Source organism: Mustela nigripes, chromosome 7, assembly GCF_022355385.1.
Source record: "Mustela nigripes isolate SB6536 chromosome 7, MUSNIG.SB6536, whole genome shotgun sequence".
In the NCBI taxonomy this organism is placed as follows: domain Eukaryota; kingdom Metazoa; phylum Chordata; class Mammalia; order Carnivora; family Mustelidae; genus Mustela; species Mustela nigripes.
This window is the reverse complement of record NC_081563.1, coordinates 32,327,118-32,351,665: the sequence shown is the minus strand read 5'-3', so window position 1 is coordinate 32,351,665 and position 24,548 is coordinate 32,327,118. Positions and strand designations below refer to the sequence as shown.

Genomic DNA, 24,548 nt, shown 5'->3' with positions numbered 1-24,548 from the left:
AGAAAGAGGAAAGCAAGGAGTCACCAAAAAGCATACGCAAGAGTTCCTGTGTGTTAGACCCTCACATCTCAGAGTCGGCACACAGAGCGACAGCGTGGCTGTTATTTGTGGGATGGGCAGGCGTGTTTCTGATTATTACTAGAAAACATACTGAGGGGAGAGAAAGCTTTGTTTCCAACTTGCCCAACAAGATTTTGTAAAAGAGGCCTACCCCACTCAAGATATTTTAAAAAGGGGGGAGAAACATCCTCACTTCAAAGATACCAAGTGTAACTTAAATGAAGAGAGCATCTTTGTTGTAGCTGGATTCTTATGCTGATACTGAGGAATTCTCTCTCTCACTTTTAAGATTATTTATTTATTCATGAGAGACAGAGAGGCAGAGGAGATGGAGAAGCAGATTCCCTACTGAGCAGGTAGCCCAATGTGGGACTTGATCCCAGGACCCTGGGATTATGACCTGAGCCAAAGGCAGATGCTTAACCAACTGAGCCACCCAGGCACCCTCCTTTTTTTTTTTTATTAAAAAAAGAAAAAATTTTTTAATATACTGCTAAATTCTATTTTAGCTCCATATGCACATCTCCCAGTGCTCCTGTGCTTGCTTAGGCTGCCGTCACTAAGCATCAGAACCTTAGGTAGCTGAAACAACAGAAATTTTCTCACAGTTCTGGAGGCCAGAAGTCTGAGATCAAGCTACTGGCAGGGCTGGTTTCTTCCAAGGCCTTTCTCCTTGGCTTGTAGATGGTGGTCTTCTACTTCTCTTTCTAATGTCTTCCCTCTGTAACTGTGTCCAAATGGACTCTTCTTGTAAGGACACTGGTCATTTTATAGGATTAGGGCCCACCCTAATGATCTTATTGTACCTTAATCACCTCTTTAAAGACCCTGTCTCCAAAGACAGTCACATTGTGAGGTACTGAAGGTTTAAACTTCAAGCCTAGGGATTTGAGGAGGGACACGACTCAACCCATAACATCCTATGCGTGTGCAATCAATGTATGAAGTATATTTCTATTTCTTTTATGGGTCTTAGCAAGACTTTACTATTTTTATATGTTAATCAGTGATTCTGCAATTAGTTATCAAGCATCTACTACATCCCACCCCGGGTCTGATCATCTTAGAGGTGGTTTAATGAGTCCTCGTTGATCACAGCTGTGATTGGTTTGATGTGGATGTGACCAGGAACCCCAGGTGCTGTTTCCAGTCCACTTCCCAGCATGCATCTCGGGGCAAGGTAAGAGACACCCTTTGGACTAAAGTTCCAGGTGGATCCTAATAGTGCTGAGCACAGGGAGTCAACAAAACCAGCCAAACAAAACTGAGTTCTATAACACATTGAGTTCTACCGACCTCAGGACTGGGGCATCCCAAGTTACCCCTGTAAGACTTAGCCAGGGGGCAAGTTAGCGCAGATAATGCCACACGTTTGTCCGTAGCAATCCAGTTCATGCAAGGTATGCAGCAGGGGTACAAAAAGATAAATAAGGTACCACCCCTGCACTCAAAAAGTTCAGTATCTAATGGTCCTTCATGAAGACCCATGAGGAGAGAGGTCATCTCTCCTCCATTCTTCTCCTAGGCTCTCCTTCCCTTCTGCTCACTCCCTGACCAGCCAGGAGTCTCCTGCAGTCCCTTGCAACCAGGACGGATACTCTTGAGCCCAGCTTGAATCCCAGGCTGGGTTATGGTTATTGCCCGTAGCATCTTCAAGAGTGAAGAGTTACTGGTTCTGAAAAGCCCGGGATGCAACTACTTTTCTTATAATGCATTAAAAAGCTTTCCACCAATATTCTTAATTAGAAGATACAAGGATGTTGCAGAATTACAGGGTTGGAAGGGATTTTTTCGGATCAGAATGGAAGTAAATTTATGCAACCATTCCAGATCATCAACCCAATTTCCTTCCCTGAACTCCTCGAGGTGCCTGTGGCCAGCTGGCAAGCTGTAATGAGGGTAACTGGGCCCCTTCTTCTGACCATCCTCCTTTGATGTGCTTAACAGTGTGAAAGGAGTGGGAGCTGCTTCATCCCAGTTAGCCTGCTTGATAAATAACACAACTACAACACCCAAAGGCATAAACATTGATTTTTTTTTTTTTTTTCCAGTCCTTCAAACGATGGCCTGCCCATCATCCTGGTCTCTTTGCTCTTCCAGCAAAAATGCCTCATGCTACTCTCACACAGATTGCTCAAAAAGCCATTCCCAAGTTGTCTTTCCTAAATGAATGCGCAAGAAACAGACAACACTTTAAGAAGTAAAATAGAAGATCCACAAGGCACAATTACTAAATCAAAAAAAAAAAAAAAAAGAAAATCCCATCTTTCCCTGAAAGATCTCAGCAATCTTATTTAATGCAAACCCTGACCTGGTGTGACATGAGGCTATTTATAGTCCTTATTGATCCTGCTTCGTGTGAATATTCATATGTTTTGCTGCAGAAATGTTAATGGATTTGATTTTAGACCGTGCTGAGGGTGTTAGATAATATAAGATCTATGCACCATATTTACCTTTCTAAAATAAAACTTGAAAATCCTGAATTCCAAAACACATCTGGCTCCCAGTGTTTCAACTCAGGCACTAAGGTTCTGTGGTTTTAGGGTCATAACCAATGGATAACCTAGATAATTCTATATATCTACTATAGTGGCTTTTGGTTTTTTAGTTTTGTTTTTTTCTTTCATTTTGGTTTTTTGGTTTTGAGTTTTTGGGTTTTTTTTTGTTTTTTTTTTGTTTTTTTGGGTAATGTGTTGAAGCAAAAGAAGGGATAACCGACCATGGTTGTTGACTGTCGCTGAGCTTTCTTGGGCAGCCTGGGCCCTGTTAGCTTTCTGTCTGCTGTCACAGTACTCAGTGGACAGCCCTGCCTGGGCAGGGGAATGGATCCAGTGGAGAGTGAGGCCCCTGTGAAGGGAGGCCAAAGCTGTAACTAATTTTTGAGATTCCCAGTGTTTTAAAAGATAATAAAACAAGAGCAACAGCCACATAAACATTATACTTTAAAATGCTTACATTGAATAAATAAACACTTTCAAATCTTTGTATACATAAGTAAAATTCTAATCATTTGGCTTATAGCACCGTGGCAATCTAACACAATCCGTCATCAAATGTTGATGGCAAATGCTTTCACAGGCCAAGAGCAGATGAGCTGCAAGTGTCTTACCCTCTCAGTCCTCTGCCTGTACCTCTTCTATATCGCGTGTGTGTGTGTGTGTGTGTGTGTGTGTGTGATCTCAGAGGTCACGAAGTCCAAGGGCCACCTCTGGTTCCCCTAGGGGATATGAAGTCTATGGAAGGCCCTTTGTGAGGCTCCAGGGGAAAGGAAGGGGGCAAACACTAGCACTGCTGGCCCACATGTGGGTAACCAAGAACTGTCTGCAAGCAATAAGGCAGAAGGAGGAAGACTGTTTCAAAGTTTCCATTTTAACATCTCAAACTGTCACATCACTGACGCTCCTCATTGAAGGCTTGGCTAATAAGTTCAGGCGGAGAATGGAGATGCCAGCACATTAGAAGCAGCTAAGTTTAGCATCAGAAATCTGTGGGAGAGATGCTGACAAGGGCTGCTGAAGACACTTCTGCTTAATTAAAATCAATTCTTTTAACCCTTTGCTGCTCACCTCTGCAGCTACTGCACGTGAACAGCCTCCAGCTAATTTATCTCGGGCAATGGATTCGTGTCGTTATCCGGCGTTTGCAAAGGAAAGGTAAAGGCAGTATTTGAAACCGCAAAAAAATAAAACAAACCTCTCTAAGCCCAACAGTAAGGGAACAGATGAGCACGACATAGCAGATCCGCCCACGGCAAGGGCCTGCAGCTCTCCAACATTATTGAAAACCACTGAGTAGAGCAGCGTAACAAGCTTATGGTGGGAGAGTAAATGGAAGCCCAGAAAACTAAGTTCTTTAATGGGATGATGGTTGTGAACTTTTTTTTTTCTTTTTTTAAGATTTTATTTATTTATTTGACAGATAGAGAACACAAGTAGGCAGAGAGGCAGGCAGAAAGAGAGAGAGAGAGGAGGAAACAGGCCCCCTGCTGAGCAGAGAGCCCAATGCGGGACTTGATTCCAGGACCCTGGGATCATGACCTGAGCCAAAAGCAGAGGCTTTAACCCACTGAGCCCCCCAGGTGCCCCTTCTTTTTTTTTTTTTTAATGAGGCAAAGTCAACAGTGAGATTTGATTCAGAATAAGAAAAAATATTTAAATCACCCAATTTTTCAGGTGGTGGGAACTACAAGAGGATTTTCCCCTTTATTCCAAAAATGTTGCTTGGCCAACCAAAGCAAAGAAAGCAGAAGAACGTTAGTTTGTGTCTGTTAGTCCCTTAGGACAGGTCATCAAATGCCAAGTTGATAAGTTTGGGTTTTGGGGGGTTTGGGGGGGGGGTTGGTGGTTGTGGGATTTTTGTTATTGTGGCTATTGTTTTGTTTGTCTTGTTTTTGTTAACCAGTTGCACGGGGGTTTTGATGACAAATTCTGAGGATGCCTGAGCCAGTGCGGCCCGGAGTTACAGTCCACGTGTGGATCAGAAACGAGGGCCGCGCAGGGAAAGGCGGAGCCGGCAGCCGGCCACCTGGCGGCTAGCTCTCCTCCGTGTCCACCCCGTGTTCAACAACCACCCTCCGTTCATCGAAAACCAGACCGGCCCACGACCTTCACGGGAGCTCTCACTACCCCTGGCTTTTATGGCCCAGTGATTTAGTTCCTTGCTAATAATTGTTTTATATCTAAGAGCATTCTAAATTATTTATGCATTATCCATATTAAAGTATGTTTTTAAACCATCACTAAGGCTTTCTTGTCTGTAGCCCCCCTCATTTTTCCTGACAAGGGGCCGTGATGTGAGCCTCTCCAGGGTTGGGGGAGAGTGAACCTGCAGTCAGTCCTTTGACACGAGTAAGGAAAATGGGGGACTCAACTAATAAAAAGGGGAAGAAGATGGACAAGATTTTTAATGACTCTTATGGCCCAGCAGAGGCTTAAAGGAATCTTCTGGGCAGAAACAGTCTCTCTCTCTGCTTCTTTGCTACCCTGACCCATTCTTTCAGTCATTTGGGTTTTAAATGAGGCATCCGGTGGCTGGTCTCAGGGTTCAAATCCTCCTCCAAAATGTCAGGAACTAGAATTTTGGCCTCCCCGTGCTACAGTCTTAGCGTATTCACCAAATTCTGGAAAGCTTAAGTCGGTTTTCTGCTCAGACTCTACGAGGGCCATATGATTTCAGAATGCTCTGTCTGCGTGTTTACAACAGTGACCCATGTTACTCATAGGGAGAGAAAGGGACCCATGGCCATCAGAAGGAAGGGTCTCTGCCTGTGACTTGGGTTCCTCAGGCCTCAGACTGGCTGACCAGAAGGCAAAGCGCCACCTACCTGTCAACCCTGAAAGACTGGCAGACAGAAAATGGCGTCAGCCAATGAGAGTCAGGTACAGCTGCCTCCAGTTAACGCGGGCGTGCTGAGGGGCCATTAAGTGAGACGCGCTGGCAAACCCAGCCATGGCCACTTGAAAACTGAACTCCAGAGAAGCAGAAGTAGGCTTGTTCAAAATGGCTGCATATCCACAGTCATATTAGCTCTGATACTGAGTGAAACTGTGCATTTGACATTCACTAATCACTAATACGTTAATTTTTACCTTTGTGAAGGAGCAAAAGGAAAGATTTCTTCCCTGTCACCACCTTTAGTATTAGCTGTCAGCTCAGCTCCTGACTCCTTCACTTGCTAATCGAAAAGACCACAGACGCGTCTCCACACACCATCCTCCTTCCAATCCCCTGCTTTAAGATCAAGTCTCTCTTCTGCTTAAAACCTCCCAGTGGTTGGGGTGCCTGGGTGCTCAGTGGGCTAAATGTCTGACTTTGGCTCAGTTTAAGATCTCAAGGTCCTGAGATCAAACCCCATGTCAGCAGGTAGTCAGCTTGTCCCTCTGCCCCTCCCCCACAGCTCATTTTCTCTCTCTCTCTCTGTCTCTCAAAAAAATAAATAAATCTTAAAAAAAAAAAAAGTGGGGGGCGCCTGGGTGGCTCAGTGGGTGAAAGCCTTTGCCTTTGGCTCAGGTCATGATCTCAGGGTTCTGGGATCGAGCCCTGCGTCGGGCTCTCTGCTCAGCGGGGAGCCTGCTTCCCTTCCTCTCCCTCTACCTGCCTCTCTGCCTACTTGTGATCTCTGTCAAATAAATAAAATCTTTAAAAAAACAAAAACAAAAACTGGTGGCTTCCATTATTACGCTTAGATTGAAATTCAAACCACTGTCTGCATCCCCCTGCTCTCTGGCCACATTGGTTGGTCTTCTTTCTGTGGCTCAAAACACACCAACTATCCCTGTCTCTAGGGCTTGGCATCCCTGCCCCTAGGGCTTGGCTCACCCCCTAAGCGCACTCCCAAAAGCCGGACGCTTTTCCTAATTCAGCCTGGAAATCACCACCTCAGCAAGGTGTCCCCTGAGCCCCCTACTCCACCTTGTTTGTTTTCCTCACAGCTTTTATTACCATCACACCTTATTGTCTCCTTCTCCTCTAGATGAAAATGGAGAAGGATTTTGTCTCCCTTATTCATCGCGTCTCTAGTACTTAAAGTAGTGCCTGGTACATACTGAGTCCTCAGAAACTATCTGTGAAGTGAAATGAATGAATGTTTTGTGTGTAAAAATGATCCCAAAGACACCATCACTAAGAGAAGTACTTGGAGTTGGCTTTCAGCTCAGGGGGGTGGTTTTGCGGATCACTGTCTCCCCGGGCACGCTCCTGATAAACAATGGCCCATGCTCCCCAAGAGTCCAGGCCAGGGCTAGGGCTGGGCTGCAGAAACGAGGTCTGCATTAGGACCACTGTTGTTTTCTTTACATTCTCTATCACCCACCAAACCCAATGACCCCTGGCTGCTTTTCTCACAGGGGCAAACAAAATTAGCAGAGCAAAGCTGGCCACAGGCAGAGCAGCCTTCCCTTCTGCCCAGAGAGGAGTCTGAGGTGTTCAGCGTACCTGTCATGAGGAAAAGGAGTCCGGCCACGTGTTGGGTCAAGCTTTCCTCCCAGAAGAAACTGACCGTGGCCACGATGCAGCCGCAGAGCAGCACGGCCACCGCCATGCCCAGGAAGCCAGCCGTGATTCTTCTCAGGTCTACTCTCGAGGTATAGACATTCAGAATGGGAAGGAGAAAGAACAGAGTTATTGAAAACTAGAGAATGAAGAGCTTTGCGAACATTGCAAACACTAGTCAGTGGCACGGGCAGTCTTGGGGTCTGCAGGCTTGGGGTGGTTTAGGGATGTCTCTCCCCAAGTTTTCCACCAGAAGATAGATGGGGTCAGAGTCTACCTTCCCTGCGTGCACGGAGACGTCTGCACCACGCAGACAGCAGAGCAGAGAACAATGCCCGAGTAAACCTGGCTCATAGATAGCAGTTACTTAGGAAACAGAGAGCGAAATATCTCCACTTTCGTTAAAAGAGCAACGGGAATGCAGCTTACCACCGCTGCGGGGCTACGCTTAGCTTGGCTTTGGAGAAAGCGCCTACAAGCTATGCTGCTGGGAAATAGGGTTTTACCTGAGCACCACAGGTGCCAATTATTTTATTTGTCTTTGTCATAGAGACACAATCGTGATCCTTAGGACAGAAGCCCAGCCCCTCCCCCACCTCCGATGCAAAACCAAGACACGGATCGATGACATGGACCCAAATATATTTTCGCTGTGCTCGTTGTCCTAAAGCAGCACTCTGATTGCCCAACCTCTGCTCTTTTTCTTCTTCTATTTCCTTCCTTCCTTTTCTTTGGGGAACAAATTGAGTTTTAAAAATGAGTTTAAAAACTCATTTTAAAAAATGAGTTTTTAAAAATTTAAAAATTGAGTTATCTAAACGTCTGTGATCCTTCTTAAAACAGTAGATCTCAAGCATAGATGGTCTGTCCCAGAGGCCAGTCAACAGCTCTGGGCCCACATGGACCATTCCTTTCTTTCAAAGGGATTTCTTTATTTCCAGCTCAGAGCATCTAAATGAAAGCCAGTTGCCTAGAAGAGGAAGTGTAGACACCTCGGGCCAAGGGCGGTGATCATTTAAAGGGGCTGAGTTTAATGTTAAGGGAATAAGTCATTTTGTGACATCCATATCTGAACAGGGAAATGTCGTCATAGGTCAGCCATTGTTGTCTCAATTTCCTAAATTCCCTGTGGTTTAAGTAGTAGTTCTATTGTCTACAACCTTTAAAAGGCGCGAGGTTCAGATATAATCTACATGGGATTTGCATTAGTACCAGGCGTATTAAGCTTATCTGGGAAACCTGGTACACATCCACAAATGTGACAATCTTAGAAAGAGCTATGCAGGCAAATGCTGGAAGTGTCTTTCTGTCCTCAAAAAAGTATCTTTCTGAACCTTAAAAAAAGATTAAGAGAACACTCAAATACTGCCTTGCTGGGCAACAGCAAACCACAAACTCCTCGAGTAAAGAGGTGAGGTTCTTTCTCAGGCTCCTACATTGATCTTTTTTCACTGGTCTTAAAACCAGTGACTACAGGGCTTTCAGGACTGTTGATTAAGACAAAGAACTCCAAACACACTCATAAAAAATTCAGGTGTAAGAACACTTAGACAAAACTCTAGCTTAAATCTGCCAAGAAATCCTAGAAAAGATCAGCCAACAAGAAAGAATTTTCAGGAAGTCGTACCATTAAGAAATAAGCCACATTTCAGACAATGACTTTCCAAGTCCTAAATTTGCCAATACTAATATGTATAACGTGAGACGACGGCTAAACCAGTGTCCTAAGAACTTCCTAGTCCATGTTTGAGATTCAAAACAATGTTTGGATCTGCAGATATTGCCTCACAAAATGAGATTCTGCTTGGTTTTCTGCAGTGGTTTCGGTCACCAAACAAGATCCCCAAAGTTCTTACTGTTTATTTCATTGGAAAATGACGTCAACCTCTGACTAGGGTCTAGTTTTTTTGCTTTCCTGAGTCACCTATCACCAGGCAGCATGAATCAGCAATTTTCAGGTAAATATCAGCCCCCATTAGTGTTACACTGCATGATCCTTACTAGATTTTCACAATTTCCTGACTGTGGAAAAGAGTGGTTCCCATTGTCGAGATATCCTCTGATGACAGACATCCTCTAAGAAAATTGCAACATACACTCATAAAGATATTTTAGCAGAAATACCAAGGCCTGAGGTAGATATGGTGGCTAAAATGAATATTGTATCAACAAAACAAAACTGAGAGTACCTAAGGTACAATCTCCTTGGTTTACCAAGACTAGTGGCAGAACAGGTCCCCGTGCCAGATGACCTGGTAAAGAAAAGATGCAGGAGGCCATTCATGTACAGAGGCCATTTGTATACAGATGCCGCCAGGGCAGAAACACACACCGCCCTGTCTCACAAAGCCTCAGGCATGATTTTCAGACATTCCATCTGTAAACAAGTTGTGGAGCGTAGTGAAATGACTCTCAGAGTCTCTGACCAAGTTGGATTTGGCCCATAGGCCCACAAATGCTCAGCACAACATCTTTTGGTTCAAACCTGAGAGGGCTAGTGGGAATACTGTTTGTTCAGAAAGACACCATTTCCTCTCTGACCCTTCCCCAGAAATACTCACGAAGCAGGTGCCATTCATCTTGCTGAATTGTCTTGGTTAAATTGAAAGGAATGTTTCGTAAGCGGATTGGCTGAGAAAAGTGGTACTTGATAGCCGTGCATCTCTGTGCAATACCTTGAAGGAAATAAGAAATGGGATTTACTAGTCTGGGCATTTGTAACACCATTCTGTGTCCCTAAACTGGGTTGAATGGGGGAAGGGATAGGAATCTCTTGATGACACACAGTAACACGGGCAAGTTGGAACAGTGAACACCTAAAACATGACATGATTTTTTAAATCATGCTTCACTCTTGAATGTGTTAAAATTGATAAGGATCTAAACTCTCCTAAGTGTTTTTCAACACTGAATTTGTGTTAACTAAACACAAAACTCCACAAGGAGAAATGGCCCAAAAGTATACAGATAGTTGGGGGAAATCAATTTAAAATTTTAAGTTAACCCAGATAAGTTACATGAGCCTGAACTTGATCCAATCTCAAACTCTCAAATGGGAAGCATCAAAAAGATCATTAAGAAGTGTGTTATTTGGAAACCAGAAGACACAATTCCATGAAAACAATCCTCCTATTGGTGGTTTAGGTGGTGATTCAGTGACCAGAGAACCTTCAACAGGATCTTTAACACCAGGGCAGCTGATGTATTCCCTTAACACAAATTTTACTGACCTAAATTCTGGTCCCCAAGAGAAAGAGTAATATTAAAGGTAGAGAGGGGGGAAAAATAAAAATAAAAGTAGAGAAGAGAAAGAAAAAGAACTCTATCTTTTCTGGTTGCATGACCAGTCCTAGGTGCAAAATTTTGAAATGGGCAATACCCATTGCTTTATGTGGTACCTTCTTCCACCCTCCCTTCCAACCCAGGCTTTAATTGCATAAATAAATATGAGTTTATTTTTCCCCTGAAGTCTTCTGAGTCCCATGATTCAGCCTGAGTCCTATGATAACCCTGGCAGCAGCTTAAAAACAACAACAACAAAAACAAAACAAAAAAATAAAACAAAACAAACACCTCATAGATGCAAATAAACCTCTAATTGATGGGGTTTGATGAACTATAGAAATAAAGTGATTTTTTTAGAGGGGGAAACTACTATTCAATGGATTATGAGCCCATCTCTGAAGTGCAGGCACCTATAGGATCATCTTCCCTAAAGAGTTTCTCACACAGTAGTGTACATCAAGAATCAATGGGGAGCTAGTTAAAAATGTAGATTCCTGGATGGACCCACCCAAAGATATTCTAAATCAAAAGATCTGGAGTGGGGCCAGGAAGCTGAACTTTAACAAACATCCCAAGTAATTCTGAGACAAGCAGTCCTTGAATCTCTTTTGAGCAATACTGCCCAAGACTCTCTCTGCTTTTGGGAAGCTTTTTTATTTTTTTCCCTTATGAAAGCACAGATTCTTCCAAAGTTCAAAGCTCTTTTATTTTATTCTTTGTTTTTTTTCAACATGAGCCCATGGCAACAGTTATGTGGTCTAAGGCATAGGAATTAGCTGTTTATAAGTCAGAAAAGGCCTGTGCTTACAAAGAACAAACAATCTGGTATGAGAACAATAGCAGATACCATGCTGCAAATGTATTAATAGCTTGCATTTGTATTTTTCAAAGCTGTCATTCCACTTGATATTTGTCTTCAGGGTGACCTTGGGGCTCCTGTAAGCAGGGGGTGAAGACTAAGGCAGAACTGAAGACATGCCCAACATACGCACAAAGCCCATCAGCAAAGACTGAGACTTATTAGCTCCAGGCAGCTAAGGACATTTCTGTCCATTAGCTTCACACAAAGCTAGTCAAACAGAGACTTCAGGGACCACATATGACAAAGAATACAGACTTTACAGAATTAGTTAAAGAAAGACACTAAAAACCCAACAGCAACAGCACAAAATAATACCAGACCCTGGGGAGGAGGAAGAATCTAATTTCCCGAGTTGCTACATAATATTATTTTAAATACTCAGTTTTCAATAGAAAAGTACAAAACATGCAAAGAAGCAAGAACATATGGCCCAGGCATGAGGAAAAAAGCCAGCCAGTAGAAACTATCACTGAGGAAACCCAGATGTTGGACTTACCTAACCAATACTTTAAATCAACTGCTTAAACTATGTTCAGAGAACTAAAGGAAATCATAGTCAAAGAACTAAGGCAAGTATGAGAATGATGTCTCACCAAGAATATCAGTAAAGTGACAGAGAGTATAAGAAGAAGGAAAAAAATAGAAATTCTGAACTTGAAAAGAATAATAGCTGAAATGAAAATTCCACTAGAGGGGCAGAAGAAATAATCAACAAACTTGAAGATAAGTAAATTCAGATTATCCAGTCTGAAGAAAATAGGGGAAAAAGTGTGAAGAAAATAAACAGAGTCACAGAGATCTGTGAGACACCATCAATCATTCCAATGTAAGTATAGTGAGAATCTCAGAAAGAAGGAAAGAGAAAAAGGGCCAAAAAGAATAATTGATTAAATAATTTTCAAAAACTCCCCAAATGTGATGAAAAACGTACATTCTTACCTCTTACATCTAAGTTTGATGAACTACAAGTAAGATAAACTCACAGCAAGCAACACCCAAATACATCATAATCAAACTCCTGAAAACCAAAGAAAAAATTTTGAAAGAAGCCAGAAAAAAGCAACTAATCACATCTTCCTCCAAAGAGTGGAAGAGTTTCTCGTGATAAACTATGTAAGTCAGAAGGGAGTGAGATGATATATTCAAAGCACTGAAGAAAATCAGTAAGGAATTCTATAAGCAGCAAAGTCATCCTTCAGAAATGAAGAAAAAATTAAGGCATTTCCAGTTAAACAAAAACTGAGAGAGTAAGACTCTAGTCACTAGGCCTATCCAATAAGGAACAGTGAATGAAATGAAAGGACAGTTCTGAATCCACATGAAAAAATAAAGAACATTTGTCAAGTCCATGACATGGGTAAACATAAAAAATGGTATAAATGTATTGTTTGTGTTTCCTGTAACTTTTTTTCTTCTATCTGATTTAGAAGACACAAAGCATTAACCAGTAATTATATATCTGTGTTGAGGAACATACAGTGTAATTTGTATGGTAATAGCTGTGCAAAGGACAGGACATGGAGTGGGCTATAAAGCAGCAAAATTTTATATACAAATGAAATCCAGTTGGTATTAAGCCAAAATAGATGGTTATAAATTAAGATGTTAATTATAATTCACAGGGTAACCACTAAGAAAATAACAAAAAAAATACAAAAAGAAAATAAAACAAAAGGGATTTTAAAAGGTTGCCGGAAAACATTTATTTAACACAGAAGAAGATAGTCAATGGAAGAGAGTAGAGGAACATACAGAAAACACATAGCAAACTGGAAGACGTAAGTCCTCCTTGATGAGGAATTACATTAAATCTAAACAGAACAAACATCCCAATCAAAAGACAGAGATTGGCATTATAAATAAAACAACATGATCCACCTATATGATGTCCACAAAAGACGCACTTCAGATTCAAAGACACAAATAGGTTGGAAATAAAAGTATGGAAAAAGATATGCCATGCAATCACCAAAAGAGATAGGAATGGCTATCCTAATATCAGACGAAATAAACTTCAAGACAAAAATTTTTACTAGAGACAAAGGCATTTTAGAATGACAAAAAGGCCAATCCACTGGGAATTTATAAAATTGTAAACAGATGCAAAATCCCAAATACCCTCCAAAATCTAGGAAGCAAAAACTGGAGGAAGAAATAGTTCAACAATAACAGTTGGAGATTCAAATATCCTACCTTCAATCTGGTAGAACAAGTAGACAGAAGACAAACATGGAAACAGAAGACTTGAACAACATTCTAAAATTAGACAAAACAGACATCTACAGAACACTCCTCCCAACAACAGCAAAATACACATTCTATTTGAGTGCACGTAGAACATTCTCCAGGGACAGACCGCAAATCTCAATAAATTTAAAATTATTAAACTCACAAGGTGACAGAAAGTCACATTAAAGTCATAATGACATATAAAGTCAAGGTTTTCTGACCATCCTACAATGAAATTAGAAATCAATAACAGAAGAAAATTTGAGAAATTCCCAAATTTGTGGAAATTAAGTAACACACTCCTAAACAACCAATGGATCCAAAAATAAATCACAAGAGAAATTTGAAATCACCTTAATGAAAACAAAAAACAATGTCACAACATACCAAAATTTATGGGATGCTGCTAACATGCTTAGAGGAAAATTTATAGCTGCAAGTGCCCATGTTAAAAAACAAGACGTCAAATCAATAACCTGTCTACCTTAAGAAACTAAAAAAGGAAATGCAAATTAAATCCTAAGCAGAAGAAAAGAGATTATATAATTATAGTAGAAATAAATGAAACAAAGCATAGAAAAATAGCAAAATAAGCAAAGCCAAAAATTGGCACTAAGATTAATCAAATTTACAAATCTTGGTCTCCCAGTTGGCTCAGACAGTTAAGTGTCTGCCTTGGGCTCAAGTCATGATCTCCAGGTCCTGGGATAGACCTGCCCATCAGGCTCCAGGCTCAGCAGGGTGTCTGCTTCTCCCTCTCTTCCCTGTTTCTCCCTCCAACTTGTGCGTGCGCTCTCTCTCTCTCTTAGATGAATAAAATCTTAAAAAATAAATAAATAAAATAAAATTGACAAATCTTTAGTTGGACTAACCATAATAAAGAAAGGGAAGACTCAAGTTACTAAAATCAGGCATAAAATAGAGGACATTACCAATAATCTTATGGAAAGAAAAAGGAGTTTAAGAGCATACTACAAAAAAAAAAAAGCCAACAAATTAGATTATACAGGCGAAACGGAAACTTGGTAGAATGCCACAAACTACCATAACCGGCTCAAGAAGAAATAGAAAATCTGAATAGGTCTATAATAGGTAGAGACTCAGTTAGTAAATAACTCATTAAAAATCTTCCAATGATGGGTCACCTGACTGGCTCAGTCAGTAGAGCATGGATCTCTTGATCTAGGGGTTTGTGAGTTTGAGCCCCACATTGGATATAGAGGTTATTTAAAAATAAAATCTTTAAAAAAGAAAACTTCTAATGAAAAAAGTCCAGGACCATATGTCTTCACTGGTGAATTTTACCAAATATTTAAAGAATTAACAATCATTCACAAAATCTTCAAAAAAATAGAATTCCCAAATCATGGTAGGAGGCCAGTATTACCCCCCGATACAAAAACCAAAAACATCATAAGTAAAGAATAATTCAAAGTATTCCTTATGAACAGCTATGCAAAAATCCTCAACAGACACTAGCAAACTGAATTCAGCAACATATAAAAAGGATTGTACATCAGCACCAGGTGGAACTGATGTCATGAATGCAAGATTGCTTCAACATACGAAAATCAATTCATATAATAGACCTTACAAATAGAATAAAGCGCAGAAACCACAAGCTCATCTCAAAGATGCAGAAAAAGCTTTCGACAAAATTGATACTCACCACAACCCTATAAACCAGATTAAGAAAAAGAAAAGTAGGATTCACTCCATTAAGTAAGTAGAAAACTGAAGTTCAGAGACGTCAAGGAACCAGCCTAAGGCCACAGTGCAAAGCAGTAACTGAGCTCTAAAACATGTGTTGTTACCCAAACTCTGTATCCTACTCGTGTAGGAAAATGAGAAATCCTAATGTTTTCGGAGTGCATCTTAATTCCGTGGGTGGTTAGAACTGTATTATTAAGCAAACTATCAATGTGCAGTGAAAAACACATTTTTTTCTCTGTTTAGTAACAACATACGCTCTTTTGGAAATAAAGCTGATACCTAAACGAGGCTTCTGTCCATATATTACCCCCCATCGTTCAATAACGGTATTTGGAGATGGGCTTGGCTCTGTGGCTGACTCAGGGATTTCATCCCACCTGCATCTCACAGAAGCTGCTTATGGATGGAAATGGGGAGAAACCATTCTCTGAGAGTCCAAGGGGCTGGCCTTAGAACAACTTCTGTGCTGGGGAAATCACTGTGGACATTCTCAGGGCTCCACTCCTCAGCCCCTTGCTGGGAACAGGCATGATCTCAGGAGGAAGACAGCAGAAAGGAGGCAGGCAGCAGGCCGATGCACTCTTGCTTCCCCGGGGGGCATCTGGCTTGTGCCAGGAGTGAGGTAAGCCGCACACACAGAGCCAACTTACTTTTCCTTCCCCACTAGGCTCCCAGGCTAAATTTAAACTGCCAAGAGCTCTGAAATGAGAAGAGAGAAAAGGAGTGTGGAGAGGAGCAAGGTCCGGACTGGACGGTAACAAGCCGTTCTCCACGATCCCACGCATAGGGAGCCCGGTGGTGAGCCCAGAGCTTCTCAGCTGAGCTGGCAAGAAAACAGTCTGCAGCTCCCGGGCTCCAGTCCCTTGGAAGATGATTAGAGACTCCAGGCAGGATTAGGAGAGGAAGTAGGAGTGAAGGACGGACCAGCAGCAATGTCAGAGGCCTGCGTTAGCTGCATGATCTCCTTGTTCTTAAGGACCGGATCCGCTGCTCCAGCAAAAAGTCGGAGAGGTGCAAAGGGGTGAGTATTTTATTAAGGTCGGCATCCTACAGCATACACTTGAAACTGACAAAATGAAACTAGACTAACATCACACAGGAAAAGACCTGGAGTTGCCTGACAGCTCGCCAAAGACAAATGAGGTCGTTTTGATGAAACGACCAGTGTACGCATCTACGCGGATGGTGGTAAAGACAGAAGTTCCCTGCGATGTTCTCTGAAAGAGTTGATGCTGTGAAAGTCCACAAGGAGGCATTCGATTCCAATTTTTTCAAAGCCGTGCATGCAAACTTTGAAATTAACTGGCTTTCTGGGTAGAGAGAGCAGTGAAGCTGGCTCCCTGAAAAGGAACACAGAAAAGCATGAGCTCATAGCACCAGATGGCATCACACAATGGGGGGAAGAAACATGCAGAGGGTTGAAAAGAACAAGTTGTGATCTATATTTAGTGATTAATTAGCTTCTTAAAGGGCCAAGTAGAGCCAAGTTAATGATGATACAAACCACAGAAGAACAGACATAAATATGTCGCACAGAGGTTAGGAATGGGGCTTAGGGTCTGGTGAATTTCTATTGTCTCTGGTGCTCAGAGCGAGGAATTGAATTCTAAGCTAAGTCACAGAAACCCATACGCTAGGTTACGTGAGAGAAAAACATGAGAAACCAAAGATGCTGTAAGAAGTCCCTGTGAACCAGTCAATGACAAGGCAATGGATGTGGTAGCTAAAGGCCGTGCAGTCAGACTTAGATTTGAATCCTGGCTGTGTGACTTTTGGCAAATCACTTCACCTCTCTGAGCCACTCATCTGTAAAAGAGGGGCAAGAATGGCAGATATTTTACTCTGTTATTGCAAGGAATGAAAGAGGTCATTCAAGGACGTAGCATGGGACGCAGCCAGTCACAGCACTCAACAAATGTCAGCATTTGGTTATGAAATATCTCTTGGCATCTGCTCCCATTCACCATAACAGAACTATTGCCACACGCTAACAGTCTGCACCCTAAATGTGCATCGCAGATTAACCCAAGTGTGTAAAGAAAGAGACAGACAACAGGTAACGGCTGCCTGAACACCAGTCTGCCCAGGGGCTCGCAGGTGTCCTCTCTGCTCATGCTCAGGGCAAGACGCCCCCCACTTCACTCCGGAATGGCTGGCCAACTGGCCTCCTTGCCATTGCTCTCTCCACCCTCCAACCCACCCTCATGCCTCTGCCGGACAAATCCGCTGTGTGAAGATCTGGAGCCCCCGGGGTCTCGGCTGCCCATCTGTAACGCAGCATGTGAAAACCCTGAAGATGTCTGCCATGTCCACCTACCATTTCCACTATCATGTACTTCCTATGTTTCTTTACATTGATTACTCTCAGCAGGACAGAGTTTTACTTCCCATAAAGTAATTTTGTATTTATTGTAGAATTACATATTTATTTAAAAATAAAGTACCCAGCACATAGTAAATGCCACATAACAGCTTATTAGATAGGTTTAATGCTATGCCCATGTACTGACTTCCACACGTGGACAAACAGAAGATGAGAAAATCTCTGGTGCACACTTAGAGCAATAAAGCCTGAGGTTTTTATCCTCTGCCCCTGTCTTGCCTCTATCCAAGGACATACCATAATCAGACCCAGGCTCCAGACCTCTGTCATTTATCCCTGCCATCCAGCTCAAGCGCAACCGGTCTCCAGGGCTATCCCCATCCCTTCCAGGGATGTATCTTGGCAAGGTAGTGGCCATTTCTTATATAGCTATATGGCCATCATCTTGGGACAACCCCGGACACCCTAGGCACATCCGCCTCCCCCTGTCCCAGTTGAATGCCTTCATTCAAAATGCCTTCCAGAAGGAACGCAGCAGCCCACGCAGCTCCCTCAATTCTCCGGCTTTGTTGGGATGTCAGAGGCTGGGCCTCCCCAATCTGGCTCCTGATCACTAAGTCTCTGTCATTTCATAATAGATCAGAAACTCTGCCTCCCTCTGAGTGTCCCAAGGTCCTGAAGAGCCGAGGCTGTGACTTCTTTCTGGGTCCCTGACGTTTAAGATCTCAGGTAGCTCCCGCTGCTGACAACAGCAGTATAATCTTTGCTTCATTCATCCAGCAGAGGAGATAGTCAGTGAACAGTCTGCACTGTTTCCTGGAACACTGCAAAGGTAACTTGGAATTCCATAACCGGCCCGTGGGCAGAAAAATAAAGAACTTCCCCCTGGCTCTGCCTGCGCCCCTCCTGGTCTGAAAGGCAAGATTCAACCTGGGGTCACAGGGCAGCGTGGCTGCCGAATTGTCCTCAGATTTCATTTCAGAGGGAATCAGGGGCTAAGCAGACAAAAGAAAATGCTTTCCTCGTCGCCTCCTGTAGGGGGTATAAACAGCCCCCACTTAGATCAATGAAACAAATACAGTGAGTGTAGTGGCCCAACACTGACTTTAAAGCCTCAAATGGCCAAAACCAGTCCTGAAGTCAAGCCCTAAGGGCAAACTCATCACCAGGTCTCCAGAATTAAGAGGACAGAGATTTAAAATTACAGACAGTGGAGGGGCACCGTTCCAGGAGAAATACCGAGAATCGATAAGCCACATAGAGAATTTTAAATTGTCTAATAGTCACGCTACAAAAATAAAGAAGATTAATTGTATTATATTTTAATTTAATATACAATCAATATTCTGAAAATTATTAGAGAGGGCTTTTTAAGTCTATTTATTTTTTTAGTAATCTCTACACCCAGCTTGGGGCTTGAACGTGGGACCCTGTGATCAAGGGTCCCACACTCTTCCAGCTGAGCCAGCCAGTAGCCCCTATTAGTGAGACAGTCTACATCCTTTTTTATACCAAATCTGTGAAATGTGGTGTTTTCCACTTACAGCACAACTCCTTCCCTTTAAGTCTCATCCCAAACGCTAATCTCATGTGACTGGTGGCCACTGTACTAGAGAGAGGAAAGCTCCAGATGGTGAATAAGACTCTAAATAGAGTAAAAGCCACTGAGAGCAAGTGCTTGATCTAGGAAGTACTTGAAAGGTGTGAACGTTGTTTTGTGTTTAGACTCTCTCTGCACAACCTACTAGCCTGTTCTGCTACCCTTGTTTCTTACTAGTAATGGACAATCAGCTTCTCACTTGTGTGAAATTGTCTCTCTGTTCACTCCATATTCTCTCTGAAGCAAGACAACCTGGATTGGTGTTCTGGCTTCACCACTCACTAGCTGTGCATCCTTAGCAAGCTTCTTAACCTCTCTGGGCATCAGTTTCTTCAACTGTGATATACAGACAAAGGTAGTCTGTTTATCTCAGAGGAGGATTAAATGAGACACATCATACTGTTAGTGTTAGCTTCCATCATCATCGTCATTATTATTATCATTATTATTACTGCTGCTACTGCTCCTTTATTTACCTGAACAAACACAGACCGCTATACTATTCTTTAAAGGCAAGACTCTGGTAAGTTCCTTGAACTGTAAACACACGAACTCTAGAGGCCAAAGAGGGAGGGTTCAATGACAAGCCTGACAGATTCAGCCTACCACAGAGAGAGTAAACATCACAGGAGGTTGAAAAGGGGAGGGGCATTGGAGCAAATCAGATCGAAGAGTGCTCCAGAAGCACGATCTGGAACACAGGTGGAAACTGTCACAGTATTAAGGCAGTGAATGACCACCAGTTGGCTGAATTCATTTTAAAATTTCCTCTAATGGAGTTATTGTGTTATATCTACAATAAAAAGTAATACAACTTGCGGCACCTGGGTGGCTCAGTGAGTTAAAGCCTCTGCCTTCAGCTCAGGTCATGATCCCAGGGTCCTGGGATGGAGCCCCGCATCGGGCTCTCTGCTTGGTGGGGAGCCTGCTTTGCCCCCTCTCTCTCTCCACCTGCCTCTCTGCCCACTTGTGATCTCTCTGTCGAATAAATACATTTAAAAAAAAAAAAAGTAATACAACTTGGAAAAATCAAAACCAGGGATTCTCGGATTCTCAGAGCCATCATGGCACGGCTCTGAGATGGGTGATCATGGTTGATCGTGGCTGGTGATTAGCTGGTAGGACAGGAATTCATGAGTGGAGATCAAAGAGAGGATAGGATTTTATGTGATTTATGGGGGATTTCAGCCCAGCTCAGTGCACTCTGCTTCTCTCTCCCCCCCACCTTTCTCCTCACCTTCACTTACCTTCTCTCTCTAGCAGGAGGCAGCTTCTATTCCTTCTTTTTTGCTCAGAGTTGCCAATGTGGGCAAGGGGGATGTGACTATCCCCCTAGCAAGAAGCCAGACACCCTACGCCATATCTTGTACCCCAGGCTCTGATTCTTGTGAAACCAAATACAGCCCATTGGCTCAGTGGAAGCTCCAACTCAGTACATTGTAGTATTTTCCTTCCCACAGGGGATACCATGTTACAGGCACTGCCCGACAGTTACTGCTAGTTACTCTTGGCTCTGGTCATGACATGCTGACCTCAGAGAGATCAATACAGTCTGAACAAAACCTGTCTTAATAGTACACGAGTCTGAAGCTGTTGTTAATACACACCTGAAGTTCAAATCTCCTGGATTCTGGAAGGCATCCAGTCAGTGTAGGAAGCAAACGTAAGCTTTATTCATTCTCCAGTATGACTTTTTCAATTAGTATGGATATCGATGAATATGATTTTTTTTAATTGGGAGGGTAAGCCTGTAGGGTGTGTGTGTGTGTGTGTGTGTGTGTGTGTGTGTGTGACCTTTAATATGTGCTTATAAGAAGCAGCGTCCTGGAGTAGAAGGGAGAATACTGGCTTTGGAACCAGCTGTGTGACTTTGAGCAATAAACTCAACCACTCTGAGCCTCCGTTTCCTCATTTGTGAAGTAGAAATAATACAATCTCACAGACTTGTTATGAGGACTGAATGAGATCCTTATATACCAAGTGTCCTAATCACATCTAGTCCATAGAGACAGTGACCTTCCACTCCCTCTTCCTGCTGTCTTTCTAAGAAGGACCAGAAAAGTGTGGGTCCTGACCTGAGGAACTGCAGCCTGTGTAACTTCATCCTTACCTCCAGCATCTCGGAAAAAATTCGGGGGCCAACTGTCAATCATTACCTTTTGCCGCCAAAGTCAATTACACCACCATGCAATCTTTCTTTCTTTCACTCATTCATTTATTCATTCATTCAATAAAGATTTATTGAGCAGCTGCCTTTTAGACAGAGGACCTACTTTCTGAATTTAGAATATGGTTCCCCCAAAATGAGAAACTAAAGACTTGAAACTAAACCATGAGTCTGAAACAGGGAGTGTGAAGGGAGAGAGAAGGGATAGAGGGGAGAGAGAGAGAGAGAGAGAGAGAGATCTCCCATCTGCCACACAGGGACCCAGGAACACTGATGGCTTTAGCAATTTCCCAAATACTCAGAAAAGAGCAACTTGCTGGAGAAAGATGAGCCATTGTGGAGTGAGCTGACCGTGTTCCAGGGCAAATTATCCTTAAAAACAGTGCACCATTGGCCCCTTCCAGGTGGCTGGATAGACTCTTTCTAATTGAGCTACACTTGCAGAAGTTTGTCTCCTTTATGAAAATGAACCCTGGATCAAGCTGAATTGACTAATTACCAGTGTAGATGGAGATTAGGAAAGCAATGTTTGGTAGAGCTAATTTATGACGGTAGAGACAAGGGTAATAGCTCTGCTCAAACTGTGAAAAAATTTAAACATATTTGCTACCATGAACAATGTTCTCGTGTCCCCTTCACCAGATGGGCTGCTGGATTTATGATGAGACGTGTCACAGATACACATCAAGATAAATGGAAACTGGGAGCCCTTCAGAGCCAGCCTTCGGGATCTATAGAGAGCGCCTGTTCCATTGCTCGCTCGATAATTGATAGAGCTGTCCTCCTGGGTCTTGGTAGGCTATTGGAATCAGTTTCAAAAAACAATATAAATTGATTTGAAACAATATTTTCAACCTTTTCCAAGCAATGATCAACTCTAAGCCACGATCAAGCAAAACTGACAAGTCTGCTTTCATTTCCTTTCTCACCCCAGCCCCCACGTAGTTCGGTGGACTGGCAGACCCCAGAGACAAGAAGGGAAGGGGGATAACGTCTCCAAATTGAATGAATTATCGAGGCTTCACTGGAAGGAGAGAGGAGCACTCAACACCTTCCAGCGGCAAGAAACTTATGGTAGAGGAAGAAGCCAAATCCCGAAGCCGTTTGCGGCAGCGGTAAGAAGACGGCAGTCTGGGCAGGACCCTCTGTCTTTGGCAGCCTTTGCCACTATTTCCCGTGTGTGCTGGTTCCTCCAGCAGCCCCACAGGCATTGCTAAGTCAGGGCATTAATCTGTAGCCAGACAAGCACCCTTGTGAGGCCACCGACATTGCTTGAGCGTGGTTATAGGAAAATGATGATCAAGCTTTTATTTATTACATAGCATGTGACACTGTGTTCAGAGTGCCTCGCCACACATGCTTGTAAGTTACATAAGGAAGACATTCTGTTCCGTTTACAAATAAGAACAAGGCACAGACCACTTACGTGGCCTGCCCATGGCCACATACCTAAGTGGTTGTGATAATAATTTACAGAAGGCTTGCTGCATCCCAGGCTCTGTGCTCAGAGTTCGAGTCACATTTCCACCATGAGACAGGTGCCATCATTACCTCTGTTTTACAGAGGAGGAAACTGAGGCTGGGTGAGCTTAGGTCAACTGTCCGCAGTCCCATGGCTAACAAGAAGCAGAGCTGGTATTGAATTAGCATCTCCTTCCAAAGCCAGTCTTTGATATGTTAACAGACTTTGTCCGATGAGAATCCCTATGACTACACCTGATCATACCCAATTAGGCCTGTTACAGGGACAAACACAAAGCCGGCAGGCATGCGTTGACACGGGGCATTGATGGGGCATTGCGTTTACCACAGAATTCTTTTATACTTCCATCCCCTTTGCTCTCACACTGCCCTCTACCCTCCAGGAAACAGAAAGAAAGACTCAAGGAGACCACACTGTCCAAAGGATTTCTTTTCCTGCTTGCTGAGCAGGTGGTCAGGCCCTGAAAACCCCAGACCCAGACCGGGACTGAGGAAAAACAGGAGGAGGGACAAAGGAGTGGCTGAGGAGAGAAGAAGGGAGGGGGTGGGGGTGAAGGACCACGATGGGTAGAGACCAGAGCTGGCATCGCTCTGTAACCCGAGAGCCCCGGACACACATGAGCCCCAGACTGACGGCGGAGGTGCTCAGTACCTCAAGTGAGGGTCCCATCGCAAGGGAAAACCTCCCCCTTGACCAACCTCCCCCCTGATCCAGTTGGAACTGCCATCCATTTGGGAATCTCTGCGTGGGGAGAGGTCCGCCCCCACAGCCACACACTCCAAAGTGAAGTCCCCACTGCTCATCCTACCAGAAACTCACCCACCCACCCACCCACACGGTTCCAGCCGTCAAAACAACCATCAGGTGCTCGAGGCCGAACTATACACGTACTTGCAGTCCAGTTCCAAGGACGGCGTGCAGCCGAGCTGTACTTCTCTTTCTGACCACCTGTGCTGATCCCGTGCAGCCCCGGGAAGCCTGGTCGGAGGACACGGAGGACAGGAAGAGGAGCCGCGCCTCACGGCTGTCCCCGCTGGATCCCGTCACACACGCGCCCCGCCACATTCCAGCCCACATCTCATCAGAACATGCCCACGCAATGTTTCCAGCCCTAATTTTACATCAAGCAGCGTGAATGACAGAGACAGCCAGACGGGAAATTTTTTAAAAGTGCCAATAAGCGGTTTTGCGAAGCATCACTTCAATCCTCTATTTGAAAATACAGTGTTTCGAACCAGGGAGCAGGCAGGGCCTATCAGAAAGCACAAAAATTAAAAATTTATGTTCAACCCCACCCCCCAACTCCCCCTTCACCTGGTGGGGCCAGCCACCCTGCCCTGTTTGGGCAGGCCCTGAGCAGCTCATCTGCTCCCCAACCTGCCCCCAGGCCCCATGCTCAGTGTGGCCTCTCCCTTGAGCTTCCAGCCCAGCCCCAAGCCGGAGCACATTAGCATTCCTGACACTCCCCACAACCCAAGGGGAAAACTTGCAGCTGCCTGCTACTTAAGCATCACCCTGGGCACCAGAAGCCTCAGCCTGTGCATAACTGACAAGGAATATGTTGATAAGGAATGGGACTGTTCCAAGTTTCTGAAGGATAACTGGTAATTAAAAGGAAAACCTAATTTAAGAAAATCCTGGAGAAATTTTTTTTAAACTCTCTGGCAACATCCTTTCTGGATTATTCTTTGCCAGAAGACTTCTGTTTTCCTTTGTTGGGTTTTCAAAGCCCGAGGCTAGATATCCAGTGTTCCAGGGATCCCACAGGCCTCAGCCTCCTCAAGGCGGTGACTTTAAAAAGCCTTGGACCAGAAGTAGAAGGGCCGCGTGTTT

The 24,548-nt window shown here is 43.6% G+C and overlaps 1 protein-coding gene across 2 annotated transcripts in view; it reads right to left on the bottom strand.

Moving 5' to 3' along the window:
* TMEM178A (transmembrane protein 178A) overlaps positions 1 to 24,548 on the bottom strand; it is a 49,127-nt gene that overhangs the window by 4,074 nt on the left and 20,505 nt on the right. Inside the window, exons 1-3 of one of the 2 annotated variants that reach the window (XM_059405519.1) lie at positions 23,607 to 23,698; positions 9,615 to 9,728; positions 6,997 to 7,134 (exon numbers count right to left, since the gene is read on the bottom strand). In XM_059405519.1, the coding sequence (XP_059261502.1) occupies positions 6,997 to 7,102 (106 nt within the window). In that variant the 5' untranslated portion in view covers positions 7,103 to 7,134; positions 9,615 to 9,728; positions 23,607 to 23,698. Of the gene's footprint in view, positions 1 to 6,996; positions 7,135 to 9,614; positions 9,729 to 23,606; positions 23,699 to 24,548 lie in introns of those variants that run through there. The other variant, XM_059405518.1, reaches the window with a different exon arrangement.